At 45.6% G+C, this 18,155-nt stretch overlaps 1 protein-coding gene and 1 long non-coding RNA gene across 2 annotated transcripts; both read right to left on the bottom strand.

The window, feature by feature from the left end:
* Positions 1-685: 685 nt before the first annotated feature.
* LOC108290664 lies at positions 686-2,324 on the bottom strand. The gene is made up of 2 exons (XR_001819658.2): positions 2,275-2,324; positions 686-1,916 (listed from the first exon to the last, which is right to left on the bottom strand). It is a non-coding gene; the product is annotated as an uncharacterized LOC108290664 (long non-coding RNA).
* Positions 2,325-4,728: 2,404 nt separating this feature from the next.
* Positions 4,729-16,764, bottom strand: TRIM31 (tripartite motif containing 31). Its single transcript, XM_017510429.1, is given in 9 exon segments — positions 4,729-4,945; positions 11,076-11,094; positions 11,753-11,881; positions 12,195-12,214; positions 12,216-12,267; positions 14,715-14,844; positions 15,628-15,680; positions 15,683-15,719; positions 16,348-16,764. Coding segments are annotated over 9 exon segments (1,074 nt in total).
* Between the last annotated feature and the right edge of the window lie 1,391 nt (positions 16,765-18,155).

Below are 18,155 nucleotides of genomic sequence, written 5' to 3'. Positions count from 1 at the left end.
AAGCAGTTGCGAGAAGCAAATGGAATGATATACTGTATCTGAATCCATTTAGTGAACTGTTCAGCTCTGTAAACCTGTTGTTAGTACTGTCATAGCTGTGTGAAGGGGCAGTAAACACTTTGGACGGGGGAATGGAAATCTAGGCTCTTGGCAAGGGTTCCGTATTCACTTGACTTCATGACACTCTTTAAGTAAATGTGCTTCTGAGAGGCTCCTAAAGAGGGCACACCTATCCCTCACAGCTGAGTAGAGTGTGGTCATAGTTCAAGGTTAAATTAAGGTCCAGGTTGGAAGACCTTCCCAAATTTAAACCTTGCCACAAAGTATTCTTTCATTTACTTTGAATCCTTCCTTCATTTAAATCCCTTTAGGAACCAGGCTCTGTACTGCTCAAGGAGGGTGGGAGAGTGACACGAAAATGAGTAAAGACACTGCTTCTGTTCTCAGGACTTCACAGTCGACTTGCAGTAAGTGCTGCAGGGAGATGGCTGTAGTGGCTTTGGGGGTGTGCACACTTCCAACAAGAAGAGTCAGGACCCCTGCCAGGGAAGGCTTCCTGGAGGAGGTGAGGTGGAGCCTGCCAGGGAAGGCTTCCTGGAGGAGGCGAGGTGGAGCTAGTCCACGAAAATTGAGTGGGATTTCCAAGACATCAGTCTTTTGCGGGAAAAGAGAAATTAACACATGGTTTTAATTTAGTAAATATTTATTTAAAAACTACCCCATTCCAGGGTTCGTGCTAAGTGTCAGGGGTTGGTAGAGCCAGGAAGTATAAAATCAACTTAAAACAGTGGAGAAAGATCTCCCTTTCTAGTAAGGAAGTTAAATCTGTACACAATGAAAGGAAACAAGATAAAAGGCGCGAAGTCCATGACCTTGACGAGGGCTGTGAGAACTGTAAATAGAGAATTTGGGCAGTCCCGGGTGATCTGAATAAACGTCCGGAGGGGCGTTGCTTGCGGGTCTCGGCCTGCTTGTCACCAGCCCTCTGTTTTCCCCTCCTTAGGGAGGTGAAGGCTGTTTATGTAATCGGCGGCGCCTCGCGGGCGACCGGGGGAACTGGATGGGGGAGCCGGGCCAGGGCTGACTGCGCGCCCCTGGAATCCGCGCTCCGGGCGTTGGCTCGCTCCCGCCCTTACACCAGAGCCCGCCCTCCCGCTGCGCAGCCACGCGCCGGGCAGCCGGGTGGTCGAGCGGGCGACTCCCCAAGCCTCTTGCAAAACTGCTTTCTCCCTACCCCACCGAGGCGGCTGGAAAATCCTACAGACGCCTGATCCCATCCGCCTACCCAGTCCCCAGCAGGACTGAAGGAAGAGGAAGAGGAAGGAACCCATAATCATCTCAAACTCTGGCCCAGATCGTGCGTTTTACTCTCCGTAGGTCATTTCGTCTCTGTGTTTCCAACCTCCTCGCCCTTTTACTTTTTGGGGATCTCTTAGGAAACAGGAGCAGTCCTCCTCTGGGTTTAACTTCAGTCCTTCACACGACAACACTAGGAATGATCAAGACTTTCGTTTTGGGTAGTGGTGATGCGGGTTTGAGAGGAGGAAACATCTGGTCCTGGGAAAAATTTTGGTTTCTGAGTACTATGAAGAACTAGAAAAGTTCTGAGTATGTCGGTTTTCAGGATGAGGTTCGGATGGGTCAAAGCCTTGTGCAGGGCCATGGGAGCTGCAGGAGATAAGGTGGAGGAAGAGAGAGGGAACAAGCGGGGTCAGTGGTCCAGGCCCCCGTGTCTGTCTTAACCAGGATGCAGCTAGATGCTTGCACTTGGCAGCTTTTTCAACCACCTGTTGATAGACGTTTGTTTCCGGTCTTATCCTGTTACCAACTGTGCTGCAATGAACAGCTTTGTGTATAACTTTTTAGTGTATTTGATCCTTCCTTTTCAATCCAGGCATATTGCAGGAAGGAAGAAACTTGAGAGACAGAAGGAATATTTAAAGCAGACATCAGGACTGGATCAGGAGGAAGCCCAAAGTGTGTAACCTTCCCATAGGGCTGCTGGTAGCCTAGCTTCAACCCTTCCAGCTGCAGCACATCTCAAAATGAGGTGGTGGAGGCGAGACGCGAGTGAGGAGGAGATGCAGAGGAAGGCAAAGAAAAACTCTAGGGACCCAGGGTGATCTGGGTGCCAGGAAACAGAAGCTGGAAAAAGGGGAAGATCTGCCCCGGGAAGGAGGCATGGAAAGTGTGGATGTGGGTGCTCGAGGGGGCGTCGCAGAGGACTACCTCTCCCCCGTAATCCACGCCGAGGGCCAGTTTGTTTAGACAGACCTGGAGATCCTTCAGTGAGCGCCTGGCACTGGGAGCCAGTGATGTGCAGCAAAGGCTCCACCTCCGGAAAGCCCCGCCTGGGGACCAGCTCCGAGGCCACGCCCAGCATTTAGGCCCCGCCCCGGAACCTTGGAGCTCCGCCTCCCAGGCGCAACTGCCTGAGGAAAGCCCCCTGGCGAGCCCAGCACCCAGCAGTGCTGGGTCTAGCCCCTCAGGGTCTAGTGGGTGTTCTGTGTAGGGAGACGATAGATTGTAGACAAGAAAGACACAAGACACAGAGATAAGAGCAGAATTCAGCTGGGCCCTGGGGACCCCTGCTACCACGGGGCGGAGTCCAGCAGTGGCCCCAGTGCCTGGACGCACTTATATTTATTGTATACAAGGCAGGGGGGCAGGGCGGGAGAATAATTTATCTGACATGATTGGTAGGGGTCAAGCAAATCACATTCTTACAATATGGGGGGGGTCACGTAAGTATAGTACAGAGGGTCAGGTCGGTACAGTACAGAGGGCCCCTCCCTCTTAGGTAGCCGCTGCAAGGAGGGGAGGCACATACGTCAGAATCTTTCTATGCACTTATCAGAGAGATCAAAGGCCTTTTAGGATTCTTCTATTCTCACTTCTCACAGCTTCTAAGAATTTACAAGGGATCATCGGTGGGAAAGTGGAACATGAAAGTGGACAAGGATGGTGACCATCAGTGGAGAGATGTTTAAACCCCTGGAAGTCTGTGGGCTGGCCCGGCTAGTGTCAGACCTTCGTCAAGAGCCGGCAGAGCAGAGTTTTATCTGAACTCCCCAGCGAAAGGGAAACTCCCCCTCACAGCCTGCTAAGTAACTCGTGCCTTCCCAGACGCTGGGGTTACCTACCGCAAGGCCTGCCTGCTAAGTAACGGGCGCCTTCCCAGGCGCTGGTGCTACCGCAAGGCATTTACTCTCACCTCCTGATCACGTCTCACAATGTCCCTTCAGTTCCTAATTATATGTCACCCGATTATGTCTATAAGACTAAAGTGTTCCTACACTAAAGCAAAGATTAATAGAGAATAATGATGTAATAAGATTGATTATATAATTGATTATGTGATTGAATCTAATATCTATCTGGTGTCTTTACTATAACTAGGTAATCAGCAAATATATCATTGCTATAAGTAATCAGTAAAAATATTCGGTATCATTGCTATAACTAAGTAATCAGTTATTTATTATGTTGGGATAGATTGTGCCTTGTCTCTTGCTGTGGCACCTGGGCAACTTTCTTTCCACAGAGCTGAACTGGCACAAGAGTCTGCGGTAGCCCGGCTTCTACAAACCAGCCTGGGATTCGAGGTCCAGTGTCACTGTCTTTAAATCCTGGGAAAGGATGAGGTCTGAGTGGGCTGAGACTGCATCCGGTGTTACAGGGGCTGTGAGAAGATGAGGAGAAAGAAGTGGTCAACCCTTCTTGACAGCCCCGGATCCAGTTGTCCAACCCCCTACCTCCCACTGACACCCCTGTCCCACTCCCAGCTCCGCTCCATGCAGCCAGAGAGGCTTTCTCTTCCCAGTCACAGCCTTTGCGGTCTCCAGAAAAGTCTTAGGCCCAGCGCTGCCTCCTCCTTCTCAAAGTTAATCCCTAAATTTCACAACGTGTTGTTCTGTGGATGCAGAGAGAAGTTCCTCATTGGTGGTAGAGATCATTTCAACACCCAAAGATGAGACCATCTCTTCCTTGCCCATTTCCCCGGTCCCTAATTCCCAATATCTAAGAATTGCATCTAGTATAAGTGGTGTTGAGGCTCAGACTTTCTGAGCTCCAGTAATTTTCTAAAATGGAGTTCCTCAAACACAGGGATGAGTGACGTGTTGGAATACAAAAGGAGGAACAGTCACCACACACACACACACACTTCTAGGATCCCACGTTCAATCACAGTTTATTAAAGCTAGAAGTGTCTCCATCCACCCCTTACAGAGGCTTGCATGGTGGTTCCAGTTTCTGCTAAATATTTCAGAACGGGGACCTCATTCTATCTACTGATTTATCCAATCTCATTAATTAATTTCCCTTGCTGATGTGAGGGGTTGAGAGAGCTGGAGAATGTGGGAATGTAAGGAAGAGTGAGAGTGGTCGTGCTCATGGGTTTGACGGACTGTGACCCAGGTCGCAGATGCTCGTCTCTGGACTTCACGCCTGGCTGAACTGGTGCCCTCCATAAACAGCTGCTTAGAGTGCGCGGGCCGCTGCAGGGGCTCCCTTTCTCCACTAGGCGGCACCACAGCCAAAGCGATAAGAACACAAGCGTGGGGCGGGATGGCTGAAAGTTGTATTTTCCCTCCTTTTGCTCAAGAACTCGATTCCTTCTCCAGCTCTCTTCACCACCATCACCCCCCATCCCCACTCTCAGTAGCCCGAGCGCTGCCCCTTCTCCGCTCCTTCCACCCAATTCCACTCAGTCAGGAACCCACTCGCTCAGTGCCATTCTATGCTCCTACGTCTGAACAGCACCACGGCTCCCCGTGCGCTCTGAGCTGGCTTGCCTTGAAGGAACTTCACAAAACAAGCCAGGATTACTGTCAGCCACTCCGTGCCACAGGGAGCTCCTTGGACAGCCTCAGTGTCAAATCTCTTCGTGTTCTGACAGCTGGCTCTGCAATCAGATACCTCAGCATAAGAGGCCCCGGGGTGGCTTGCAAGGTGGCGGAAGAGGAACAGCTCCAGACTGCAGGTCCCATCGAGATCAGTGCAGAAGGCAGGTAATTTCTGCATTTCCAACTAAGGTACACAGCTCATCTCACTGGGACTCGTTAGACAGTGGATGCAGCCCATGATAGGTGAGCCAAAGCAGGGTGGGGTGTTGCCTCACCCCAGAAGTGCAAGGGGTCAGGGAACTCCCTCCCCTAGCCAAAGGAAGCCATAAGGGACTGTGTCATGAGGAATGGTGCACTCAGGCCCAGACACTATGCACTTCCCAACCTGCAGACCAGGAGATTCCCTTGGGTGCCTACACCACTAGGGCCCTGGGTTTCAAGCACAAAATTGGGCAACCATTTGGGCAGACACCAAGCTAGCTACAGGAGTTTTTTTCATATCCCAGTGGTGCCTGGAATGCCAGCGAGACAGAACCATTCACTCCCCTGGAAAGGAGGCTGAAGCCAGGGAGCCAAATGGTCTAGTACAGTAGATCCCTGGGACAAAGCACCTGGGGGAAGGGATGGCCGTGGGCACAGCTTCAGCAGACTTAAACGCTCCTGCCTGCCCACTCTGAGGAGAGCAGCAGATCTCCCAGCACAGCACTCAAGCTCTGCTACGAGACAGACTGCCTCCTTAAGTGGGTCCCTAACCCCCATGCCTCCTGACTGGGAGACATCTCCCACAGGGGTCAACAGACACCTCATACAGAAGAGCTCCAGCTGGCATCTGGCAGATGCCCCTCTGGGACAAAGCTTCCAGAGGAAAGAACGGGCATCAATCTTTGCTGTTCTGCAGCCAACACTAGTGATATCAAGGCTAACAGACCCTGGTATGGACCCCCAGCAAACTTCAGCCAACCTGCAGCAGAGAGGCAAGACTGTTGGAAGAAAAACTAACAAACAGAAAGGAATAACATCAACATCAACAAAAAGATATCCACACAGAAACCCCATCTGAAGGTCACCAAAATCAAAGACCAAAGGTAGATAAATCCATGAAGATGAGGAAAAGCCAGTGCAAAAAGCTTGAAAATGCCCAAAACCAGAACGCCTCTTCTCCTCCACAGGATTGCGACCCTCGCCAGCAAGGAAACAAAACCGGATGGAGAATGAGTCTAATGAATTGACAAAAGTAGGCTTGAGAAGGTGGGTAATAACAAACTCCTCCAAGCTAAAGGAGCATGTTCTAACCCAAAGCAAGGAAGTGAAGAGCCTTGAAAAAAGGTCAGAGGAATTGCTGACTAGAATAATTAGTTTAGAGAAAAACATAAATGACCTGATGGAGCTGAAAAACACATCATGAGAACTTCGTGAAGCATACACAAGTGTCAATAGCTGAATCGATCAAGTGGAAGAAAGGATATCAGAGATTGAAGATCAATTTAATCAAATAAAGCATGAAGACAAGATTAGAAAAAAAAAAAAGAATAAAAAGGAATAAACAAAGCCTCCAAGAAATATGAGACTATGTGAAAAGACCAAACCTACATCTGATTGGTGTACCTGAAAGTAACGGGGAGAATGGAACTCAGTCAGAAAACACTCTTCAGGATATTATGCAGGAAAATTTCCCCAACCTAGCAAGATGGGCCAACATTCAAATTCAGGAAATACAGAGAACACCACAAATATTTTCCTTGAGAAGAGCAACCCCAAGACACGTAATTGTCAGATTCACCAGGGTTGAAATGAAGGAAAAAATGTTGAGGGCAGCCAGAGAGAAAGGTCAGGTTACCCACAAAGGGAAGCCCATCAGACTAACAGTGGATCTCTCTGCAGAAACCCTACAAGCCAGAATACAGTGGGGACCAATATTCAACATGCTTAAAGAAAAGAATTTTCAAGCCAGAATTTTATATCCAGCCAAACTAAGCTTCATAAGTGAAGGAGAAATAAAATCCTTTACAGGCAAGCAAATGCTAAGAGATTTTGTCACCACCAGGCCTGACTTATAAGAGCTCCTAAAGGAAACACTAAGCATGGAAATGAAAAACCAGCCAGACACTGCAAAAACATACCAAATTGTAAAGACCATCAACACTATGAAGAAACTACATCAACTAATGGGCAAAATAACAGCTAGCATCATAATGACAGGATCAAATTCACACATAACAATATAAACCTTAAATATGAATGGGCTAAATGCCCCAATTAAAAGACAGAGACTGACAAATTGGATAGAGTCATAGGTGTGCTCTATTCAGGAGACCCATCTCACGTGCAAAGACATAGGCTCAAAATAAAGAGACGGAGGAATATTTACCAAGCAAATGGAAAGAAAAAAAAAAAGCAGGGGTTGCAATACTAGTCTCTGATAAAACAAACTTTAAACCAACAAAGATCAAAAAACACAAACGGCATTACATAATGGTAAAGGGATCAATGCAACAAGAAGAGCTAACTATCCTAAATATATATGCACCCAATACAGGAGCACCAGATTCATGAAGCAAGTTCTCAGAGACCTATGAAGAGACTTAGATGCCCGCACAATAATAGTGGGAGATTTTAACACCCCACTGTCAATATCAGACAGATCAACGATACAGAAAATTTACAAGGATATGCAGGACTCGAACTCAGCTATGGACCAAGCAGAACCAATAGACATCTACAGAATGCTCCACCACAAATCAACAGAATATACATTCTTCTCAGCACCACATGATACTTATTCTAAAATTTACCACATAATTGGAAGTAAAACACTCCTCAGCAAATGCAAAAGAACAGAAATCATAACAGACAGTCTTTCAGATCACAATGAAATCAAATTAGAACTCAGGATTAAGAAACTCACTCAAAACTGCTTAACTACATGGAAACTGAACAACCTGCTCCTGAATGACTACTGGGTAAATAACGAAATAAGGCAGAAATAAATACGTTCTTTGAACCAATGAGAACAAAGACAAAATGTACCAGAATCTCTGGGACATAGCTAAATCAGTGTGTAGCGGGAAATTTATAGCAATAAATGCCCACAAAAGAAAGCAAGAAAGATCTAAAATTAACACCCTAACATCACAATTAAAAGAACTGGAGAAGCAAGAGCAAACAAATTCAAAAGCTAGCAGAAGACAAGAAATAACTAAGATCAGAGCAGAACTGAAGGAGATAGAGACACAAAAAAACCCTTAAAAAAAATCAATTAATCCAGGAGCTGTTTTTTTGAAAAGATCAAAAAAATAGATAGACCACTAGCCAGACTAATAAAAAAGAAAAGAGAAGAATCGAATAGACACAATAAAAAATGATAAAGGAGACATCAGAGATGTCTCCTTCCTCAGAGAAGCTAGGAGAAAACTCTGCTCCCCCAAGCTCTTGCAGTGGGCCTGACGGCTGTCAGGTAGGCCCACAGATGTCCAGGGGCTTAATTGTCTCTATGTGATGCTATGCTTCAGTGGTCACGTTCCATGTCCATTTTCATGTTGCGCTTCTGCACCTGGTCCTTCTTTTTCTTAGATAGAATCAGTAAAAGCAACATAAATCTTAATGTCTTTTTTTCTTTCTTGACAAATATGGGAAAGTGCTGACGCATTATACTCCTCTCCTCTTGACTACTTGAAAGTCCTGAGCCTCTACCTATATGACACATGATGTACTTGACCCTATCACTGAACACTAACGCCTCGCCCTACCTACCCTGCCCCCTGCTTTGTACTAAATAAAAATCAGAGTGTGTAGGCACTCAGGGCCACTGCCAGACTCCACGCTTTGGTTGGCAGTGGACCCCTGGGCCCAAGCTCTCTTTCTCTTGATCTCAGTGTCTTGTGTCTTTATTCCCACACCAGTAGAGAGGGGCTTACAGGACTCTGTAGGGTTGGACCCTACAATTCTGGCCAGGGCAATCAGGCAAGAGAAAGAAATAAAGGGTATTTAAATAGACAGAGAGGAAGTCAAATTGTCTCTGTTTGCAGATGGCATAATTGTATATTTAGAAAACCCCATCGTCTCAGCCCCAAATCTCCTTAAGCTGATAAGCCACTTCAGCAAAATCTCAGGATACAAAATCAATTGCAAAAATCAGATCAATATCATGAAAATGGCCATACTGCCCAAAATAATTTATAGATTCAATGCTATCCCCATCAAGCTACTATTGACTTTCTTCACAGAATTGGAAAGAAACTACTTTAAATTTCATATGGAACCAAAAAAGAGCCCACACAGCCAAGATAATCCTAAGCAACAAATACAAAGCTGGACGCATCATGCTACCTGTCTTCAGATTATACTATAAGACTATAGTAACCAAAACAGCATGGTATTGTTACCAAAACAGATATATATATATATATATATATATATATATATATATATATCTCATGCCACACATCTGCAACCATCTGATCTTTGACAAACCTGACAAAAACAAGCAATGGGGGAAGGATTCTCTATTTAATACAAAAACAAGCAATGGGGAAAGGATTCTCTATTTAATAAATGGTGTTGGGAAAACTGGCTAGCCATATGCAGAAAACTGAAACTGGATCTTTTCCTTACACCTTATACAAAAATTAACTCAATATGGATTAAAATCTTAAATGTAAGACCTAAAACCATAAAAACTCTAGAAGAAAACCTAGGCAATACCATTCAGGACGTAGGCATGGGCAAAGACTTCATGACTAAAACACCAAAAGCAATGGCAACAAAAGTCAAAATTGACAAATGGGATCTAATTAAACTAAAGAGCTTCTGCACAGCAAAAGAAACTATCATCAAAATGAACACGCAACCTACAGAATGGGAGAAAATATTTGCAATATATCCACCTGACAGAAGGCTAATATTCAGAACCTATGAAGAACTTAAACAAATTTATAAGAAAAAAAAATCCCATCAAAAAGTAGGCAACGGATATGAACAGACACTTCTCAAAAGAAGACATTTATGCAGCCAACAAACATATGAAAAATAGATCATCATCACTGGTCATGGGAGAAATGCAAATCAAAACCACAATGAGACACCATCTCACCCCAGTTAGAATTTTGATCATTAAAAAGTCAGGAAACAACAGATGCTGGAGAGGAGGTAGAGAAATAGGACCACTTTACACTATTGATGGGAGTGTAAATTAGTTCAACCATTGTGGAAGACAGTGTGGCAATTCATCAAGAATCTACAACCAGAAATACCATTTGACCCAGCAATACCATTACTGAGAATATACCCAAAGGATTATAAATCATTCTACTATAAAGACACATGTATACGTATGTTTATTGCACCACTGTTCGCAATAGCAAAGACTCGGAACCAAACCAAATACTCAGCAATGATAGACTAGATAAAGAAAATGTGGCATATACATACCATGGAATACTATGCAGCCTTTAAAAAGGATGAGTTCATGTCTTTTACAGGAACATGGATGAAACTAGAAACCATCATTCTCAGCACACTAACACAAGAACAGAAACCAAACACTGTATGTTATCACTCATAAGTGGGAGTTAAACAATGAGAACACATGGACACAGGGAGGGGAACATCACACACTGGGGCATGTTGTGGGGTGTGGGGGTAGGCGAGGGATAGCATTAGGAGAAATGCCTAATGTAGATGACAGTTTGATGGGTGCAGCAAACCAGCATGGCACATGTACACCTATGTAACAAACCTGCACTTTCTGCGTACGTATCTCAGAACTTAAAGTGTAATTTAAAAAAAAGAAAGGTCTGAGTCTGTTTTTTAAAAACTCTTGAGGTTTTATGAGTCTCATATTGTAAAGAGATTTGTTATTATTTGCGTAAACACTTGCCACTTTTTTTTTTCTTTTGTGAGACAGTCTCACTCTGTTGCCCAGGCTGTAGTGCAATGGTGCAATTTCAGCTCACTGTAACCTCCACCTCCTGGGTTCACGCGATTCTCATGTCTTAGCCACCCAAGTAGGTGGGATTACAGGGGTATGTATGCCATCACACCTAGCTAATTTTTGTATTTTTAGTATGGATGGGGTTTCACCATGTTGGCCAGGCTGCTCTGGAACTCCTGACCTAAGTGAGCCGCCCACCTTGGCTTCCCAAAGTGCTGGGATTATAGGCGTGAGCCACCACACCTGGCCCTGCCACTGAAATTTGGATTTGCAAGTAGACTGCTTTATTTTGGTTGTACTTTATAAAAAATGGGTCGGCTTTAAAGAAACAGAAGAAAAAATAGAAAAAGAAAAAAATGTGTCAGCTTTGAGAGAAGAAACTTACTCATGACAAGATTATTCATGAAGGAAAGCTGGAAACTTAGAATAAAATTTGGAAAAAAAAAAACGTGGGTTTTGGTGTGGTGGATGAAATGTGTAATCCCAGCACTTTTGGAGGCAGAGGAGGCAGTATTGCTTGGGACCAGGAGTTCAAGACCAGACAGACTGGACAACATGGTGAGACCTTGTCTCTAAAAAAAAAAAAAAAAAAAAAAAAAAAAAAAAAAAAAAAAAAAAAAAAAAAAAAAAAAAAAGAAAAAGAAAGAAAAAAGAAAAAAATTCAGATAATTTTTAGAGTAGTTAAACTACTCTGTATGATACTATATTTGTGCAAACCCATAGAATGTACAACAGCAGGAGTGAACCCTAATGTATGCTATGGACTCTGGGTGATAATAATGTGTCAATATAGGTTCATCAATTAAAAGAAATGTACCTCTCTGGTGGGAGATGTTTATGATAATGGGGACCAGGCATGTGTGAGGGCAGGGGGTAAACAGAAATATCTCTGTACTTGCACTGTGACCCTAAAACTGCTCTAAAAAATAGTCTATGAAAATGTAAAAACAAAAACAGAAAAGGAGGGCCGGGAGACATTCTGGAAGAGCGACTTTCCCAGCAGAGGAGGCCCAAGACCAGCAGTGGGATGGGGCTGAGGAGTGGCAATTTGGTGGCCTTGATGTAACTGTTCTGCCCAGAGGAGTTTGTCCAGAAACCTGGTGCCCTGTGGGGGGCGAATACTACAGAGGTGGAGCTGCCTCCTTCTTGTCCCGCTTTTTCTTCTCTGTCTCTAGGAGTGAATAAATAAATTTATAATTTTCTACTACTTCTAAATACTTTAAAGTTTGGGATTAGTCGCTGTTTTGTGAGTTGCCTAAGTTTAAAATAATAAAACAACCATCTGCCTGTTCTCTCAATTGGCTGAGGAATGGGCATTCACTTACATCTGGCCTTCATGTAATCATAGAGACACAATTCTTCCCCTTTTCTCGCTTTCCCCAAATGGCAGGAGCAATCAACCATCATCTCTCACTTACAGCTCTTCATGTCATTTTTTCATGCTTTTGAAGAATCCGTTTTCATCTCTTTTCCTATCAGCCTGCAGGTGATCTGGGGAACAAAGAATGGAATGAAATGATAAGAGTCCAGAGGGGTTGAGTGAAGGACTCCGTATCACACAGCAAGGCACTGATTTGAAATGCCTGGGAGAAGTGGGAGCTGCATTTATCTCTCATATTCTTAGCAGACTAGGAAGGTATGAAACCCTTGAAGATGCCTTTTCTGCTTTCCTGTGGTGGCTGCCTAGCCCGGCACTGTCCAGTATGAATATAATCTGAGTCACAAATGTGAGGTGCCTACATAATTTTAAATATTTTAGCAGTCACATTTAAAAAGTAGAAGGAAACTAGTAAAAATTAATTTTATATATTTCATTTAACTCAATAGTCTCAAAATAATGTCACTTCAACATGTATTATAAAAATTATTGCTATATTTTTTTGTCTCTTTTTAGACTCAATCTTGTGAAATTAATGATTCTTCACATATAGCATGTTTGAATTTGGACTAGCTACCTTTCAAATGCCCATCGGCCCGGGTGGCTAGCAGCTACCAAATTGGACAGTTCAGAGCTGGCCCCTTTCTCACTACCTGACGAAGGTAGGTGCTCGGGACAGAATGCTCTGAGGCTTCACTCTCTAGCTTCAGAAGAAGGCCTACTGTGGGAAAAGCCGCCCAGGATCCAGGTGGGGTAAAAGGAGCTCCCCACTCTCCTAAACCCTGGATGGCAGTCCTGCCTTCTTCCCCATGAAACAGGGCTTGAGAGGCGGAACCAAGACACACCTCCTGAAAGGGGAGGCTGAGTGCCCTCATCTCCCAGTTCACCTCTGCCAGAAACAGGGGCAGAGCATAAGAGACTTTTGCAGGTAGAGGATGAGCCCAGAAGTTGGGGACAATGGCCCATTCCTGGCCTAGATTTCCCATAGGGGTGCTGGACTGAGTGAAGTGCTGTACGGCGGAGCCCCTAGATGGGGAGCTACTTCTGGCCCCAGCACCCTTCCTCCAGTGTCCTGCAGCCCCAAGAGGGCACAGGACAGCCTGGGGCTAGGTAGTGGAATAAGCATGGGCAGCTTCCCTGAGAGCCATCAGCCCAGTCATGAGGACTGCTTGGGCTAGACTCGGTGGCCCTCTTAGGAGGCATCTGCAAATCTAGAGCAGAGGAAACATTGCCAGGGAGCACTTCACATACAAAGCCCTTTGGACACTTTGGGGACCAGCCACGCCCATCTCCATCTATGGGCTCCAGACTCAGTCACCTTGAGCAGGAAGAACCAACGCTCATAATAAGAACTGTGGAGATCGGACCTGTGGTGTACACAGATTCCCTACCACCTCCTGTATTGGGCTTGAATAGGGCCAGGTGATCATTGTACCTTCTTCTTTGGGGTAAAAATAAAATAAAAGAAGGAAATAGGGCCAGGTGGGAGTTGGGGGACTCTGTGTGTGTGAGTTTGTGTCTGTGAGAGAGGGAGAGAAAAGGGAGATGCCCAGCAGACCACACTGATCTCCCCCACTCCAAACCAGATGGGAAAGGGCTGGTCCGCTTTATTGAAATCCCAAACTAGAACCAAACTATTCTCTACCTGAAGAGACTATAAAGGTACTGGATTGGTTGAGATCATGCCCAGTGGGATAGGAGGAGCTGGGCAAAGCAGAGCATTAGTGGACAGAAGAAAAACTCAGACCACAAAATTAAGAATCTGTTTATGTCTGCCGAGTGGGGATGCCTGGCTAAATGGGTGGGGATCTTGGGGCATTGCCCTGGTCCTCCTTTTCCAGAGTCCCAAGGGAAAGTGTTTATGTATGGAGGGCTGGGGGTCAGGGCAGAGGAGAGAGCGTGGAACTCCTGGTGATAATTTCAGAACATTCCTTCTAGCTGTCTTTGTTCCAGGCTTAGACCAACACAGCCTTCGGAGTAAACGGTGTCCTTACAAATACCAACCCTTCTTCCTAGTTGCAAACACAGATGGGTTTCTTAAACATATCTGGCCGAACATCTAAAATCCAAGTCATCCACTACTGTTCTGCTGATTTCTGTTTCCCTGTAAGGCTGGAAGAGGGATTTCCGCAAAATGTCACTGATAATTTATTTTCTTTTCCTCTATAGTCAGGAGAAGACACCAGTGTGCACCAGAGAAGCAAAAGCCAGAGATCACAGTCCTTGCCTGAGGGCCACCTCTGGCCCACCAGACAACTCAGCACCAACTTCCCAACAGACACTGCTCTAGACCAGGCATCCACGTGTGGAATAGGTCCAGGCCCTCTTTATGGCTCTCACAGTGGTCAGGGAGGCAGAGAAGTAACATAGCTTGAAGACAGAATATAAGAAATGCCTGGGAGGAGACATACTGAGGCATGGAAAGTGCTCAGCCAGGAGCCTGGCATTAGAAGGGCCCAGGGATTATTGACATGTATGAGTCAGTTCTGTTTCAATGGAGTGAGCAGGGAGAGAATCTCCTAGAAGTAGATGAATGGAGGAAATGCAGCCTCTTCCTTACCTTTTCATTGTTTCAGGCTCTCTGTGATGGAGTCGTATCTTGATTTTGCTTCACTGAGTTTTCTCTCCAGCTCCAAAGGAACAGGGGTTGGCTTGAGAAACTGAAATCCTTCACTCCTAGGAAGATGTGGCTGAGCTCAGTGGTGAGATCAGGGGATGAGGTCTGGGAGAAGGAGGATCTGAGATGTGGGGCTGAGAAATGAGGGGATGAAGACCTAGGGTAGGACCGGGAGCAGCAGCTCACGCCTGTAATCCCAGCACTTTGGGAAGCTGAGGCGGGTGGATCACTTGAGGTCAGGAGTTCGAGACTAGCTTGGCCAACATGGTAAAACCTCATCTCTACTAAAGATACAAAAATTATTCAGGCTTGGTGGCAAGTGCCTGTAGTCTCAGCTATTTGGGAGGTTGAGGCAGGAGAATCACTTGAACTCAAGAGACAGGGGTTGCAGTGAGCTGAGATTGTGCCACTGTACGCTAGCCTGGGCAACAAAAGAAAAACTCCGTCTAAAAAAAAAACAGACCTGGGGAGGGCCAGGGCTAGGGATATGAGGCAGGAATAAGGTAGGACATAGGGAGATATATGGAAATGAAGGTGAGAGATGGAGACAGAGAGGAGAGGAAAAAATGGGGTCAGGGAGACAGAGTAGGGGTCCCAGGAGCTATTCAGTTGAGCAAGGGGGCATTCAGGAAATAGGAGAATCTGTGTTGAAGAAGCAGGAAGCCTGAGAAAACAGCTGGTTTCTTTAACAACCAACCACCTGCTAATATGGTTGGCCTAGCCTTCCCCAGCTGTAGCCTAAATGTCTTTCGTTATCACTGGGTGTTTTTCTGAGGGGTCAGTGTAATCAGGGGTTCCAGGAGCTTTGGCAGAGATGTCTCTGCTTCCGGAGATCACAGGATGGAGTTTTTCTTACCCCGAAGACACGGATGCTCTGTTCGCCTTGTGCCTTCATTTGTACGGTCTCTCCTTTTGCTGTAAGACTTCAATCTGCGCTTGACTCTGCCCCTGCAGAGAGAGGGCCGTTCCGCGCAGGCTGTGCCTGGTGATTTCTGGGCCTCATAAAATCCTCCGGTCTCTTAGGAGAGCACGTGACACTCTCCAGGTGAGTCCTTGTGTAATTATTAAGGACTCGCCTTTCTCAAACTGGGGGAAAAGGGGTTGCTGGCAGGAGGAAATCTGGAGCCTAAGTGACCTAAACGAACAGAACATGGTTTTTTATGACTGAGACTATGGATGGTGCTTTGGGATTATCAAAGAACTCCTACCCACTTCCCTTCATCTGTCCTACCAACAACTTTAAGAGAGATGTTTTGTTTCTGCCATTTGAAAGGTGAGGTAACTGAGGCTCAGAGAGGTAAAGTGATTCTTGCAGGTTGCACAGCAAACTCAGGAAACTGAACTTAAGCCCAAACCTTCTGAGTCAGATTTTCATATCCTTTCCATTCTGCCTTGAGTCAGCAGTTCCGCAGACTCAGCTCTTCGAACCCACTGTGCCTGACTGTAAGCTGCCCACTCAAGCCCAAGGGGTGGGGGCAATGGGGTGCAAACCCACAGTGGGAAGGTAGCAGTTTCCAGGGCCTCACGGAATGCCTGGGCTGACAGGGGAGCAGGCAATAAAACCTCAAATGTCTACCTGATAATTCTTGGCAGCTTCATTGATCAAGCTGGCATTATGAGATTTGTGATCCTTGGATTCACGACACACAAAACAGAGGAACTTTCCATCATCCTTACAAAAATAATGGAACATCTCCTCGTGCCCCAGGCATGTAGGCATTTTCCTTTCAGACTGCACCTCAGAGGCATCTAGAGCTTGGATTTTCTCCACCAGATTCACCAACAGTCAGTTGGACACCATTGTATTCTTCCTTACAGAAGTTTTGCAGAGAGGACATTTGAAAAATTCGCATGATGCTTCCCCACTCTGAGTGATGCATTTGAGGCAGAAATTGTGCCCACAGTTGATGGTGACAGGTTTTTCCAGAACGTCCAGGCAGATGGAACAGATCACTTCCTCTTGCAGTTTGTTCACGAACTGCCCACGGGCCATGACAGAGCAGCAGGGCTGTTGCAAGACTGTAGGAAGCTGTGTCAAGTCTGTAGGAGTCCAGGAATCCACTGTGGTCACTGCTTCTAGGAAGGGAGAAGGGAGTCAGAAAAGGTGGAGGTCAGAGATTCTGCCAATTAGTTAGAAGAGCAGGGAGAGAGGAAAAGAAGAGGGAGAAAAAAAAATAAAAGAATGATAGAAAAGGGTAAAATTTAGATCTAGAAAATGTTATAGAGAGGAAAACAGGTGGGCAATCCTACCTTGCTATCTCTTGAGAACAAATGGATATTTTGAATGTGTAATAGGCTGCTTATAAAGTGGGATAAGTTGTCCTGGACTTTGAACTAAAGATATGTTTGTATGGTGGCTAAGATCAAAATGATGGGGTCACCAAACACCACTCACAGGGGATTTTCATCAGCTCTGAGTAGGGAGTGGAGGGGTGGGTGGGGACGCCTGCCGAAAAGTCACAGCTAGTTCACCACAATGCTTTGGGCATCTTGTATGCAAAGTTCAAGCCTGGGTACAGCATCTGGAAATGAAGGGAAGGGCAATTCTCTACCTTAGGTACTTTGGTTCCTCACAGAATTTTGTGAAAATGTGGAGGTTATCGTCACCTGCCTTGGAGAATTTCCAGTCACAGGGCCAACCAACCACTACCTAGTTCAGCGGGAGAGGCAAGGAATTTCCTTTCTGAAAAGTCGTTCTTTGTTTTTGTACTTTGCTCTGGCCCCTGGTGATCTTCTGCCTCCCCACAGCACCTGCAACAGTCTGTCCTCTGTCAGTTTTTTCCCTGCGTGTCTCCAGTGCGCTGGTGTCTCCATGCCTGTTCTTTGCTTTGCCAGTTCTGTCTATATGTGCTTCTTCTTCCTTCTTGGTGCTTCTCTGGTCCCTGACTCGCCTTCCCCTATGGCTTCTGTTCTGACTAGGAATACATCAACCAGTGTCACATACATTCCCTTCTGTACATTCATGTCCTAACCTTCCCTCCTTGCCTCTTGTCTTGAGGAAAAAGATGCTTCCTCCCTACGTCTTCCCTTGGCCTAGCTTCCACCCTCCCTCCCTTATCTCCATTATCAGCCATCTGTCCCCAGCGAGGAGTACACCATTAATATTTATCTGATCTAATTTTAGGTCAAACAGGGCTTGTGGATGATTTTATAATAATAGCCAGAGTAATCATACATTCTGCTTTGCCTGGAGCCATCCTGGGTTTCACTTTGTCCTGGTGTAATTATTAATAGCACCTCCTTTCATTTTCAGAAATGTCCAGTTTGGACGATGAATTATGTGGTTCCCCTAATTATAGCAACTGCTGTAAACCAAGGACTTTCAGAAATGTTATACCTCCAGGCCTGTTTATTTGCTTTAGGGTTGAATTAAAACAACCTAAC

The sequence above is a fragment of the Cebus imitator genome, unplaced genomic scaffold, assembly GCF_001604975.1.
Source record: "Cebus imitator isolate Cc_AM_T3 unplaced genomic scaffold, Cebus_imitator-1.0 Scaffold440, whole genome shotgun sequence".
Lineage (NCBI taxonomy): Eukaryota > Metazoa > Chordata > Mammalia > Primates > Cebidae > Cebus > Cebus imitator.
The sequence above is the reverse complement of the archived record's forward strand: the minus strand, read 5'-3'. Positions and strand labels throughout refer to the sequence as shown.